At 34.8% G+C, this 15,000-nt stretch overlaps 4 protein-coding genes across 4 annotated transcripts in view; 2 read left to right on the forward strand and 2 right to left on the reverse strand.

Annotated features, from left to right (window-relative positions):
• Positions 1-2,138, forward strand: part of p47 (NSFL1 cofactor p47) — a 10,414-nt gene extending 8,276 nt beyond the window's left edge. The window contains exons 7-8 of the mRNA XM_027364975.2: positions 879-1,041; positions 1,453-2,138. Of these exons, the coding sequence (XP_027220776.1) occupies positions 879-1,041; positions 1,453-1,668 (379 nt within the window). The 3' untranslated portion in view covers positions 1,669-2,138. The remainder of the gene's footprint in view (positions 1-878; positions 1,042-1,452) is intronic.
• On the reverse strand, positions 2,130-6,665 carry LOC113813044 (splicing factor C9orf78 homolog). The gene is made up of 6 exons (XM_027364976.2): positions 6,273-6,665; positions 5,679-5,790; positions 5,410-5,555; positions 4,085-4,253; positions 3,139-3,310; positions 2,130-2,436 (listed from the first exon to the last, which is right to left on the reverse strand). The coding sequence occupies exons 1-6, from the start codon at positions 6,407-6,409 to the stop codon at positions 2,258-2,260; spliced, it is 915 nt and encodes a 304-aa protein (XP_027220777.2). The 5' UTR covers positions 6,410-6,665; the 3' UTR covers positions 2,130-2,257.
• Positions 6,666-6,858: 193 nt separating this feature from the next.
• LOC113802269 (sodium channel modifier 1) lies at positions 6,859-10,003 on the forward strand. The gene is made up of 6 exons (XM_027352812.2): positions 6,859-7,047; positions 8,058-8,128; positions 8,364-8,452; positions 8,998-9,139; positions 9,262-9,356; positions 9,508-10,003. The coding sequence occupies exons 1-6, from the start codon at positions 6,997-6,999 to the stop codon at positions 9,891-9,893; spliced, it is 834 nt and encodes a 277-aa protein (XP_027208613.2). The 5' UTR covers positions 6,859-6,996; the 3' UTR covers positions 9,894-10,003.
• An 811-nt stretch (positions 10,004-10,814) lies between these two features.
• LOC113802268 (enhancer of mRNA-decapping protein 3) overlaps positions 10,815-15,000 on the reverse strand; it is an 8,627-nt gene continuing 4,441 nt past the window's right edge. Inside the window, exons 5-7 of the mRNA XM_027352811.2 lie at positions 14,173-14,341; positions 13,864-14,017; positions 10,815-13,200 (exon numbers count right to left, since the gene is read on the reverse strand). Of these exons, the coding sequence (XP_027208612.1) occupies positions 12,615-13,200; positions 13,864-14,017; positions 14,173-14,341 (909 nt within the window). The 3' untranslated portion in view covers positions 10,815-12,614. The remainder of the gene's footprint in view (positions 13,201-13,863; positions 14,018-14,172; positions 14,342-15,000) is intronic.

Below are 15,000 nucleotides of genomic sequence, written 5' to 3' on the forward strand. Positions count from 1 at the left end.
CTTTTTTAGCTTTATTGCCATTTTCCAATGTCCATATTTGTCTTGATTTGCTTTATCCAGATTGCAATTACTTATTTTTCTTGCACAGACACCATATCATCTGTGTGTGTAGTAAATAGCTCAGTGCTAGAAATAAAAATATATGGAACATTTAGTTATTTGTGTCATATATCTCATTTTTTGTAATTTTTAATTTTTCATAATACAACTTGCGCCGCCAGTCACAGTGGCCAGGAATACAATGCGTAGCATGGAAATGGCGTCCTCCATGGAGCCGGTGCTCTTCCAGTCACTGCTTATGCACATTATATTCCACATTCATTTATCGATGGGAATAATACTAAAGCCCCCTTCTAAGCACCAAATGAGTCAAATCACACACTAAGAGGTTTGTGCACTGGTGGCAAGTCTTTTCCGTCACCCTGGCCTTCGCTCTTGATGCTTTGTTCACGTCACCCAGGATGCGGTCCATTTGCCTGGCTGATAGCATGTTCACATCACCCGGGCAGCTGCCAAAGTTTTTCCTTGACATGACCGCAATGTCAGGTGGATCCAAGGGGCTAAAACACCTCTCAGCACCAGAACCTGCCACACAAGGTGTAACACTACTACTAATAATAATAATGATAACTAACTAATTAAATAAACTAATCACTCAATCAGTCAAGGAAAGGGGAACAGTTGATATTGGTAGGACAAGAAATTGGCTTCTTAACTAAGCATTTGTGGAGCCCTCTTTGTGTAATCAAAATTAATAAATTAAAATCACGGTAGACATAGCATGTATGTCAATGGGTAAAAATAACTGTTATGCATGTCAACAGTTTGAATTAAATGTTGAATTGTAGTTTGTAATTATTTTGAATTTCTTTAAACAGTCCTGCCCCATCAGTGGTAGGACAGCAGGCACATCCAGCTGGAGCTGTAGGAGGAGCAAGCGGAAGCACCGTCATAAGTGGGCCATCAGACCCCAAATCGGCAGAGAAGAAGGCACAAGATGACCTTAAAGTTGATAATGGACAACCCACCACTAATATTCAGGTAAAAGGAGAAAAAAGCCTGATCTTTTTTTCACCTGATCCTGTCAGTGCACCTAATACTGGATCAAATGTAGAGATTTTTCCAACTGAAGTCAGAATATCACCTTGGAGGAATTATTTGTTCAGGAAGATGAAAGTGATAGGTTTTTACTTCTGTGTTCTTCTTTTAGAGATAACAAAGCAGTAAAGTTGCAAATTTTAAAAGACTTTTAAGGGAGATTTTTTAAAACATTATATGTGTACCAATTACACATATATTTACTTACACAAGAATATATAAAAGAAATTGTGTGTGAGAGAGTGAGTGAGTGGGGGTGGGGGTGCGGTGGGTTGTAAGTAAACATGTGCAGGTACACAGATATGAAAGAGGTTTTATAAAGGAAGTGGATTCAAAGGATCTCTCGTATTTCAGGTTCGTCTCCCAGACGGTTCCCGCTTTGTGATTAAACTGAATCACTCACACACCGTCGGTGACATTCGGCACTTTATTGTGACAGCCCGTCCAGCCTTCCAAGCTGTGGACTTCGCTCTGATGACCACGTTCCCCCATGCAGAACTAACCAATTTATCTCAGAACGTAGTCGAAGCTAAGCTTTTAAATTCGGCATTAGTTGTGAAAAATAAGTAACTATTTCCTATATATAAATTTCCATATATACGGAATCATTATGTTCAGGCATGCAGTTGCATTTTACCAAGGGAAGTGATGCTTTAAAGATTGCTCATTGTCTACCTGTTATTGCATAGCCATCAGAAATGGAGATACAGAGGGATTCCCATCCTTTTTACTACTGCACATCATTGTTTCTTTTAAAAAACATATATCATTGTTAGTGGAACTTTTTTTCCAATTTGGCTCAGGTTTGACAATGGATATTTGTCCACCTTGCAAGGTTTTTTTTTGTTTTTTGTAATATTGTAGCATCTTTAACATTTATTAATTGCCTCAAGAAGCTTCAGATATTTATTTTACCTATACTGTATGCTATTAAATTATTTTCATATACTATTGTGGTATATTACTTTAATGTGTAAGAGAAAACACCAGTGCATTGTATCTTCTATTTTAGTTACGAGATTAAACAACAATTCAGATAATATACGTTTTATTTCCAAATTACAAATCAACCTGGGTAATGTATGTAACAAATCCCTGTTTTATATTTTAAAAATAACAATAATAATAAAAATAAAACAAATATTAAAATAAATGTGGGCTAATGCCGTCTGAACTGCTTCTTGAATTTTTCATAATGGAAGTCATCCGTGGCCTTCTCTCCTGGAGGTCTTTTAGGGGCTATGGTCGATATCTTGACACCACCTCCCACTACAGGTTCCACAATTTCCTGCACCTTCTTCTCCTTTTTCTTTGCTGGCCCAGCCTCCTCAAGATTAACTGGAAAGAAAATTATATCTGAAAGCTTTCCAGGGAAAAGTAATTTGCAATAAATGAACTGTTTTACCTGCTTTAATTCCTGCCAGCTGGGAATTAAACTCATGGCAGTCTTGATTTTTACTTAGCTAGTCTTCAGTTTAATTATACAGTCTTTTAATTTGCTATGTACTCTATAACACTAAGCAATGAGTTTCTAAAAGTAGATGTTTTGCTTAATAACAGTTGTTAATAGAATGATTTTTTAATATTGTTTTCCTTCTGTCTTTCTTTTTCTTTTTTGCCAAAGTCATTAGTAATGTAATGGAGTTTGCACAACAGCATAACTGGATAAGCTTTCATACTTTTGTTTTTCCTCTGAAACTACTGATAGGTATGAGACTATTCCATTTAGTGAGCTTATGCAATAAAGAAAAAAAAAATGGAAGTGTCTCATTCCCCTTCTAGCAAACTGAAACCTATCAAATACTTATATCTTCATTACAATAATACATCCTGACCTTTCCTTGTCAAATACAATTATATAACCTAATGAGTGTCTTATATATTCCTCAAATATTTTCCTCCAATAAAGTCAAAGGGCAAAAGACAAAATGAACACACTGCCTTGCTACCTATGGCTAGTAACAAGGTAATGCACAGAGGATCTTTTAAAATCCTAATCTAAAACCTGTACATAAATTCCTCCTAGGATCACCAACTTACATCTGTTGTGTTGTACAAAGTTGACGGCCATGTTCTTGGGAACAAATTCTGAGGGTCGTTCTTTCTTCATCATCCTTTCACGAAGCAGTTTCTGTTTGGCTTCCTCTGTCGCCTCAATGTTCCGGATCTTTGCTTCAAGCCCCAAATCCACCTCGGGAATACCACTCAACATCTTGAGAAAAATGATAATAGTGAATATGTGACAATTTGTTTTATAACCTATGAAAATAAAAAAACTAACTGAAGGAATTTGTTACTAACCCCTTGACATGCCTTTTCTTTAAAGTGTGTCCTGTCCAAATGATTTTGCATTAAGATGATTGGGAGTACTAAATTTATTGAATGTACAACATTTGCTTTTTCGTTTTTTTCTTTAATGGAATACTTTAAGGTCTTAAAAGGTTACATGACTCCTATGAAATGCAGATACCACCCCACACTTCAAATCAGTTCTTTCCCTTCAAAATTAATGGCATGTAACAGACTCATTATATCATTATCATTATCTCTTGAAACCTTCCATGTCCATACACCTGGTTATACCAATGACTTCAAAGCAAAAACTTATTTTGAAATTTAGTAAATGACTATAAAATGTGGTCTAACACTAGTGAAAAGGGCTACCAGTTACTAAAATGAAAGAACTAATAGGTGCATACAATATAAGACAAACTGTGTACCAAGAGCATTTAAATATTTTCAATAAAGGGTTCATGAAGTTACTCTAAAGAAAAATTACACATACATGCATTTTATATATAGAGAGAAAGAGTGAGAGACAGAGAGGAGGGGAGAGGGAGAGAGATAAGAGGAGGGGGGGGGGAGAGGGAGAGGGAGGGAGAGAGACAGACAGATAGAAAAGCAGGCAGGCATGCAGCCAGGTTTAAAATTAAAATTAAAAAATATAAGTATGCTAACATAAAGACAAACATTAAAAGAAACCTGCCTGGTTACTCAACATCTCCTCACTCTTCTTTGTTGTCGAAACCCTCAAGATATCTGGGACAGCATGCAGAGCTGCTTCCTCAAGGGTCAGGTGTCTTGGGGTATCATCCTGTTTTTCGACAGATGTAAGTCCCTTACGCTTTGCAAGATTCTCCTCGATGTATTTTTGCCTGTGAGACGAGTTCAATTATTGGAAGAAAATTTATGGAAGCTGATTAATTAACGTAAATACTTCACTGGATACTATCACAGGCCAAGCAACCTCATTACAACTATCAGTCATATTCTTGGGCATCAGCCTACAAAGCCCAATCAGAGCCTGTGACATGATGTAAGCAGTTGGTTTGTTATGAGCAAATTCTTGATTCAAACAGGCTTGCCATAGGAAAAACCTGAAGGTGCAATCACATGATAAGACACAATGATTACCTGCAACCATCATACTGAAAACTCTACTGGCAGCTACAAGCATTTAAATGCTATATTCAAATTCAAAACCAGTGGTTCCCATACTACATATCAAAACAAATTGATATGCATCCAGTAATTTGACTTCAGTTTGTCTTAAACAATTTGAGATGAAATGAAATGACCTAGTACCAACCAAAGCAAAAGCTGCTACCACCAATAGGAGAACACTGCCACATGCTCTTAGCAAGCCACCAAGAAAGGGGTTTATAGGACCTTCAATTTCTCATGACCCAATTAAATGACTTGCCCAAATTACAAATTTCCAAAGGCTTTCTCCACTCACGTATGTATCATTCTCAGAGAGTTGAATAACATGTCTGTATGGCCTGAGTGGGTAGTCCTAGACTGTGTAACAAGTCCTACACTAGTCCTAATATGTCACTGCTGTATATGTAATACAGCTAATTACATCTCATGATCCAGTGCAACAGGTGTCAAGATGAGGCTCCAAGGCAGTATAGACTCCAAGTTTTATATCAGGGCTTTGCCACTTTGGGTCTCCAGACTCAAACAGTTTGCCAACATGATTAGTAACGTCAAAATCAGTGACCCTACATTATCTAGTGCTGCCACCAGGTGCTCTACCTATTTTGGAGTTATATGACCAATAACCTTTGTTTGGATTCTATGATATATCTCAAGGGTCAGAGGGCAGGTTTGATCAGTAGAAGCTAAATCAGTACTACTAGCATAACTGCCAGGCAAACATGACCTAGAATACCATTCATGTCAAAAGGTTTGGCTGGGCTTGGTATGCAAGCGCCGACAAACAAACTTGAATATGAGGTAATGTCCTAAACTGACCAACATTGTATCTTATTATATTATACCAATATAAAAAAAAAACATAAATACATTTCTGCATCTTCATCACGTCTGTTAGTTTCTGCTGAGAAGGACGTTCCAATGCCCGTATCATAAGCATCATCAGACGTCTTCTTGGCATTTTTCACTTGGTTCAGGTCCAGCATTCCGCCCGTCTTAGTTTTGAACGGGTCATCCTGTTCAACAAATAAATTCCATCATAAAGACTATTATAAGAAATAAAAAAAAAGTCAAATCTACAAATAATAGACCAAAATGAGTGTACACAGTATACACATAACTTTTTAAAATGAACTTACATCTGGACCTTCCTTCTTTTCGACCTTTTCCCCAACCAAAAGTCCTTCTGCACTGATACCTCCTTGCCGACGTCTAAATTTTCTCATCTCTTTACTCTCTTCCAATTTTGCTCTGTGGGGCATTATAAAACATATTACTTCATATCATATATTCATTACCAGACCTATTGGTTACACAGTTTAAGAATTTTATAACACCCTGAATTAAATTCCTGGAATTATTTTAAATCTATCTTTAAAATCTGTCTGACTAATTTTACCAAATATAACAACATATATTTAGTATTTATAGTATTTCTCAATTGCCCTGAATAGGACTGCAAACAAGTAAAGAAAAATAAACAGTACTGGTTTATCAATACACCAGATTGAAACTCGCTATAGCTTGCAGACTTTCCTAACAATTTTTCAATACAAGAGGAAACAGAAGAATGTAAATAGATTGTGAAGGTTTGTTGGCCTTTGACGAAGCACAGAGGCCACTGCGGTCCCTTGATGCGGTTCAATTCAGGACAACTGTCAACTCTTTCACTCTAATTGTTTCCTGACTAGGCTAACAGTCACAAAATGCAAAACAGAATACTTAATTCTCACAATAAAGATTCCTCCTCGCCTGGACTGGGTTCCTCCTCATCATCCGATTCTCTTCTCCGCCTAAAACTCTTGCCTTTTACCTTCTTAAAAGATATCTTTGGCTTCTCTTCGACTTCTTCTTCTTGTCGCGAAGACATGGTGTGTCAGAGAGTCAGACTTGAGGTGAATAAATGAGGAAAAACTAAGAACTTTTACAATTGTTTGCAAACTCGTACTCAATACAACGAGGGAGCGTAAATGCAATTATTTACAGGCGATAGAGTAGCCATATAAGTGCAATGTTAGTATTATAATGCTTATAACTATTATCCAATTATTTCACCCGATATTGCTTTTCTATTAATGAACATAATTTTTATGTGGTTATCCTATTTTATATTTACGATCCAATACAGATGTTCCCTTAGACAATAATTTTTTTATTTGTAATATTATTTTGGAGCTACATGCCAATATGAGATACTCTTACCTGTCATATTATATATAGATATATCTATTATTTAATATATGTCTTCTTTATCAATGCAATCGCGATAAACATAGTGGAAAATACATAAGATAACTATTTAAAAGAACGATAGCAAACTCTTGCAAAAACGTCAACAAACCGATCACATATTTTTAGATTATTGTTGGCTGTTTACTAAAAAATCACACTCGGAGAATATATTTCGCGATATCATATAAGAAGAGAGAGTAATAGGAAGCTATAGTCGTACGCAAAATGTCTTTTAAGCCAGAAATCAGCCCAGCATCGTTACTAAATCAGCTAAATGTATGTGAACTTGTTGAGCAAGTAAACCTAATAGATTTGTTTACGTTAGGTAAATGTTTCATAGACAGCGGGTGTTCTCAAGACAGAGCTTGTAGATCATCCTGGTAATTTATTATTATCATATAAGAAACCAGTCCTAGACTTTTTTTGTTTGTCTGTGTAAAGGTTGAGAAGTTTTTTGGCTTTTGCTGGAGCACATACGCAGTTGACTATTTATTCTGTAAGACATCCGTTACAATCTTTCAGCCATAGATCAATTTTACAACAATTTAGAGTGGAGACAATTAGGTTAAAAGAGGTAAATAAAAAAATATTTTCCTCGCTAATACAAGCAGAAGGAAAAACCCAATTTTAAAGATGCTTTAGAAGTCTTTTAAATTTTTAACATCGCCATTATTGTTCTTGCCAGTACTGCTTTGTGTGAAATTATGATCAAAGATTATATGTTGTTATTCAAAATAAAATATTACTGTCATTCATATTCTTATTCTTTATTCATTATTCTTCTTTTGCTTTACTATTCTTTTCTCTTCTTTCTTTTTCTTTTCTTTCTTTCTCTTTCTTTTCTTTCTCTTTCTCTTTCTCTTTCTCTTTCTTTTCTTTCTTTCTCTTTCTTTTCTTTCTCTTCTTTTTTTTGTTCTTATTCTTATTTTTAATCTTATTTGTATTCTTGATAATGATAATAATTTTGTTATTGCTATACTACAAATAGTTTTTATATAATTGCCACTTTTCTCTCTAGAGTCATGCCTACATCACCATTTATTACTGAACCAAGAACATGTATATTACATTTCACCAATTTTGTACAATTAGTAACTACTACTAGTTAAAACTGCTAGTTATAAGTACTTGATATTATTTTACTCACTTTTTGTTGTTATTACCAGTGTTACCATTAATAATTCCAGTAATGCTGCCCATTATCTCTACTTCTATTCATACTCATAATTATATGAGGTAATGAACTTTGATCATTTTCAGTAAATATAGATTTTTTTACAATTTAGGATCGACGGGTGACAGAACTTTTGGCAGAGCATATCCCGGAAGATGAAGCAAAACTCTTAAGCAATGGAAGGTCAGTTCATTACTTTACAGGAGATTAAATATTGCACATAATACTTTTGGTAAACTAAATATTTTTCATTAAAAGTTTTTCACTTAAAGTCTAATCTGTTTGCTTTTTGACTAATTTATATAAAGTAAATATACTCACAGTAAAAGAATCATCCTATGAAAATGCATAATTATATCAGCATTCAATATCATAGATATTTTAACTTCACCTTATGCTCATTTTGACCTTTTTTCAGATATACATGCTTAGTGTGCCATGACAGACCAGTAGTTGATACTTTGGCAATTTTATCTCAGCATCGTGTTGGAAAAAAACATAGATTCTGTAAGTTGTATCAGAAAAGAGAAAAAAAAATTATTTCCCCTCCAGTTATATTTTCATAAGATAGTACCTTCTATACAAGTTTGCTTATAAGACCTTATAGCCTGGACTTAATTTATAGGACCAAAGACATGTTTATAAATAGGGATATAAAATGATAAAAAAGCTTTGATACATGTAAAGGAAAACCTGCATTTTACCTTTGAAGGCTAAAATTGGAAATCAGAGACAAGTAACCAAACCAAATCTCAGTGTATATCAGTTAAAAAATCAGCTATTAGTAAAACTGATTCTTACATTTATTTTTAATGATATCTTTTTGAGCCAATCAGGAAATATGAGTCCCTTTCAGAGTGTAAAAATTGTTTTTTAATTTCCTTCTGAAATTGAATATTTGAATAAGATGAAATCCACTTTTGTTAAGTTATAGTGATACTTAGGATAATATCACTACGCCAAAATAACATGATAATATTCTAATGTATTCTTCAACATACGATCTATAATGCTTCCACAGTGTTTTTAAAGTTGTTTCTAATTCCTTTCAGATCTTGCTAAGTTCATGGAGAGGAAGGAAGAGACAGAAAGGCTTATTTTGAAGCGCAAACAGGAGACTTTTTTGTTAAATGGGACAACAGATAGTGGAGACACGTTACATCCTGATAGAGTTCTTGGCCAAGCAACTGCTCGGTAAAGTTTTGACTTTTACATTTAATTTTTGTGATTTCATTTATATGATATATTCATTTTATATTCTTTAGAATGCAAAAATATATATGTATATGTAAAGATGTAAAGTTCCTTCATTTCAGAGGCCTGTTAAAGACATCTTCAACATATGATGGGAAAAGTAAGACAAAATATAAACCATACAGTCGAAAAGTAGTTCTTGAGTTTGACAGACAAGGTAAATTTTTCTTCTTTCTTTTATAATTAAATGTAACATTTGTTATGAGACATATTTTACCTATGGTATATATAAATATAAAATCACTTTTATTTCTAGTTAATAACAAGAATATACCATTTAATAAAACTTAATCACGCTTCCCTTTTAGAAAAAAACAGTACAGAAAAGATGGATAATCCAAGAGAACCGGCAAATCCCAAAACACAAGTCAACAAATACATTCGTCAGTCACAAAGAAAAAGAGATTTCACTGATGTTGTGGAAGCCAAGAGAAAGTTAACAGTTACTCCCTGTAATAGTGATTCCACTTACGCACCTAAACTAGAGACTCCAAAAAATATTCAAAGTGACAAACCTGAGACTTCTTCAAAAGTGCTCGAGCCAAAGGAAATCGACCAGAGAACCAAATATTACCAGAATTTGAGAGCGTCAGGGTGGAAGAAGGATTTATTGGGGAATTGGGTCAGAGATGATGATGCAGAGTTTGACAGTGATGAAGAACCTCCGGAGGAATATGAAGTTAAAGTGAAGTGAAGCAAGGATAATATGCATTCATTCATAACAGGTTTTTCATTTTCATATGACCAGTCCATCATATTTTATATTTTATATAGATATGTGAAAATATAAGAAATCTACCAAGATTTTTTTGTGTTTATTTAACCAACAATTTAAGATGCTTAAACACTTTTAGATAACAAATTTGGGAGAAATTAAGTGAATAGACTAGTGAATAAGTGAACAATCATTTGGTCTGTTTATGTATATGTTTCCTACTCGTCTCTAATCACAAAAAAGTAATTAGTTTCCATTGCATATTCTGACATTCCTTAATATCACATACTGTATTACCTTTATCCTGGCTTTATCATTTTTTAGTTTGGAAGCAGAAATGCACTAAAAGATACAACATTTATAACCCTTATCAATTCATTCATGTTACTCTTCATTTCATTATAAGGGTTAATGGTTAAAACAAATAAATCAAAGGTCATATAACACTATGGTAAAGCATTATGACAAAAAGGGTAAAAATGACTTGATGATTAGGATAAAATGTGTTACATGTCAAATATGATTTCATTATAAGAATTGATGTATGATTTATGTAATTTTTTTTTTATTGGTAAACATTACTTTTTACTTTTTCTATAAAAATCATTGTGATATTCATCATTGATCTTACTGAAGAGCATCATTGTAATTAGCTTAACAGTTATCTTTATCATAAGTATCTTATAATTGTCATAGCCAGTATCAACTTTCCTTAATTTTACAATTATTATTATTATTATGATCTATTAAAGTTCAAGCAATTATTTGTATTATTTTCTTACCAGTTATTCTTTGTGGCTCAAAAAAGCACATGCTTTTGCAGCAGAATCTCCTGCATCGTTCCAACAAAGTAGAAACCCATCCAAATAACTCAAGGTTCAGGTAATGTAAACAAAGGCGTAGATGGAAAAATAACTTTATTTTAAACTAAAAGGACACTTTAACTGTAAGCTCAATGTGAAGATACTATGCATATTTTAAAAATCAGAATAACAACTTCACACTTCACAAAATTCTCAAGTAAAGTATTGATCATGTGACCAAGAACAGTGGATAGGATAGTAAGTACTCCTTAATAATAAATGGCAAACTTATATCATGACTATAATGATAAAAAGATGGGTCCAGTGCTGAAATAAAACAAAGGTAAAACTATCCCCACCAAGCTTTTCTTTTCCTTTTCTCCTTATAACAGAACACTTGTGTTACAATATAATTGGAAAAATATAAGTTACATATTTTTTTTTTCCAAATTACATATACATATATAAGGTGACATACTTTATTCCAGTATTTTTGAATGAATAGCAACTCCATTGTGAAATACTAAAATAAGGTTCTTTTATCTAACATAGCAACTGTATATTTACTTTTATATCTTTCAATGTATTAATCAATGTTTTCTTTCTTTAGAAAATAAAAGTGATAAAGGAAAATATACAATATTTCTACTCTGGCATTTCCATACTGTAAACAAATCTTTAAATGTATGAGGTTTTCAAAATAATATTAAATGACTTTTCTATGATATATTACTATCCTTTATCTCCTACTTACATGGTTCTGTGTAGTATATATATATATGCTTAGGTACCTATAAATTATACACTCAGCTTTATTATCTTTTCTATTGAGGTAAGAGAATGTTTTTTATTATTATTATACACATTTTTATCATGCTCACTATCTTATATACAAGAATCTCTGGATAACAGGTATTGATTAATGCTAAAACTTAAATTTTGTTAGTAATCTCTTCTTCATAATAAGTGACTCCGGAAACTTGCAATATTTCAGATGTCTCAAATGGAAAAAAAAATCCTGTATACATCTTTATCACAGATTATTTGTATAAATCATAAAAACGAGAAAAAATCCTCACTGACTATTTTCTGTGAAACTTACTTGCAGAATTGGAATTATCTATCTGAATGAACAGTACTATTTCATTTTAAACCTTTACTTTTCTTTATAAATAGTTCACTGTTAACATTGCTGGTATCACACTTCCTGCAATGTTAAAACATGCTCATAATAGTATCTGTACTAGTAAATCACATACCGCATTTGCATGCCTACCCAAAACAGATAGCACTCACTGGGGCATAACACATCCTAATGTTTCCATTAGGGAGATATGATTACATAATAAATATTTTTAGGATATACTTTTGATTAGAAAAGCAATGCAAATATATATAGTTTCTGTATAAAACTTATCTCAAAATTGGCTTTCCCTTAGAAAAATACATCTTTTTCATAGTTTCAACATAAATGGGCAACTTAACACCCAATATTACATATTTCATAACAGAAGATCAATGCTACATATTGTAAGAGTATCATGCAGATCCAAATTGGTATCTGAATAAAACATTTGTCATGAACTAAGTAAAGTATAGTAATATTTGAGTGGAGAATGCTTTCCAAATTGAAATGTGACAAAAAACATTTCCTACACTGGGTGTACAATGTATGAGTAATAGTAGACTTTGCTTTTAGCAGCATGGACACCCTGGCAAACAATTACAGTACCAGTATCGAAAATGCTCTCACCTGTACATCTTTTCATTGATGTGATAAAAATAAAAATAACCACTATGAGATCACTTCCTTCAAAAATATCCCGTTACTAGAATAATCAACATGTCTGGAAGTCAGTGACATGTTTATCATATAACCTGTAAAGAAGTTTTCCACTTACTCATATGGGTGCAGTGGAATGACCAGCTTAGCTCCGAATGGTGAGACGTACTTAATTCCCACAGCATTGAAGGTCTGCTGGGGGATGGGTACATTTATAAGGTAGACTTTGCCCCTTGCTGGATTATAAGCAAGGGGAAGGGATGGACAGAGCAAGACTCGAGCTAGAAGGGGCGGCTGGGTGGATGGGATGGCAGCCAAGTCACTGGGTGGGTCTAGAGCAAGAATTGGAGCTCGGGAATTTGAGGCCCACCTTGTTGTTGAAGTGAGCCAGGTATGCCCAGAGCCTCCCTCTCCTGCTCTCCCACTATGGTCCAGTCTGGCATCCACAATCAGATCAACAGTGGCCGGAATGCCACCTGGATCAGAAGCAGTGCGGCCTGAAGTGAGGGCATACAGCTGCAACTCATGGGTGAGCAGCAGAGACGGTGGGGGTGAAGTGGGCAGCTGTGGTGTGACGACGACAGTCCTGACACCATGACTCTCCAACTGCCTGGCTGCATTCACTCCTGCAGCTCCTTGCACATGACAGCCACACAGCAACACTACAACAGGTGGCTGATGGCTATTGCCTGGTCCTAGCCTGGGATAACACAGACTGTTAGTGAATGTGTTTATGAAAACAAATCATAAGTTCCTGGTGCAGCTTACAAAGTAGTGGTCCTCCAAGAAGAAAAGAGTGGCCTGTGGTGCCTCAAAAAAATACAAAAAGCAAATTTTTTAAAATCCTAAAATTTCCCATAAGGTCAAATGAACAAGCATTACAGTTTTAAGGAATATTAGTGATATGAATTGTCAAAATATGTCAATAATTCATTGGTGAATAAACTGGATGCAGAAGCCAGAAGCAGACTATTTATGCTCAAATTTAGTTTATTAAAACAATATACAGTTCAACTTCCCATCTTCCAAATTAGTAAGTAACAGATGACTCTCTTTCCCTTTCTCTTACACTACAAATTTTCATAATCTTTATCATTCTCCTTAAAAAATTATTGGAAAAGGTTAACTCCTACATTAATAAGTCAGCCATAATATCAAAAGCAAGCATCCTTTCAACTTATTTCAACTTTCAACTGTATTTAAACCTCTTCAATTTCATTAGTATGTAAGCCCTTCTATAAAAATAAAAAAACAAATAATAAATACATTAAAAAATCATCACTTAAGTATGTCAAATCTTACCTGGGACAGTTTTAGGTTTCCAGAAACAATTGCACAAACATCCTAGAAATGCCGCACGTACCTATGATTGCCTCCACTCAAAGAAAGAATGACCTCTGTGGCAGCCCGTCCGATGATCTCCAGTTGACGTGAGTGAGTGAGGCCATGCTGGTTGGCCGTAGATAAGAGTTCAGCCCGTAATTCACTGCTCACAGAAGGTACCAGCAGTCCACAATCTGCATTTGTTATATAAATTTGTGAAGTCAGCCATGTGAAACTGAGAATTACATATATCCAAGGTTATGTCATATGTTCAGATACCTATACAAACATGCAAAAAGCAGGCTTCTTTCCTTTTTCTCTATGACATATCTGCTTAGAAAAACCATACCATTTGCATAGATAACTTCTGCAGCTCCGGAAGTGGGAACAGTTATCTGCTTCTTTGCTGGGGCTTTCGATGGCAGCACATTCTCATCACATCTATATTTCTTTTCTGTATATCTATCTGCCTGACGAACCACATCTGGCTTGAGACTCTGTATTTCTTCTATCACAGCCTGTGTATTAGAGATACATGTTAAAATATCTTTTATATATCTATATGCACTTACACACACATACAAACACAAACACGCACACACACATGCACATGTACACTCACACATGCACATGTACACTCACACATGCACATGTACACTCACACATGCAAACACACACACACATGCAAACACACACACACATGCAAACACACACACCCACACACATTCAAACACACACACACACACACACACACATACACACACATACACACACACACACACACACACACACACACACACACACACACACACACACACACACACACACACACACACACACACACACACACACACACACAGACAGACACACACATACACACACACACACACACACACACACACACACACACACACACACACACACACACACACACACACACACACACACACACACACACACGCACATGCACACATACACGCGCGCACGGACACACAAACACACACGGACACACAAACACACACGGACACACAAACACACACGGACACACAAACACACACGCACACGCACACATGCACACACACGCACACATGCACACACACACACACGGACACACAAACACACACGGACACACAAACACACACGCACACGCATACATGCACACACACACACACACACA

Source organism: Penaeus vannamei, chromosome 12 (genome assembly GCF_042767895.1).
Source record: "Penaeus vannamei isolate JL-2024 chromosome 12, ASM4276789v1, whole genome shotgun sequence".
NCBI classification, from domain to species: Eukaryota; Metazoa; Arthropoda; class Malacostraca; order Decapoda; family Penaeidae; genus Penaeus; species Penaeus vannamei.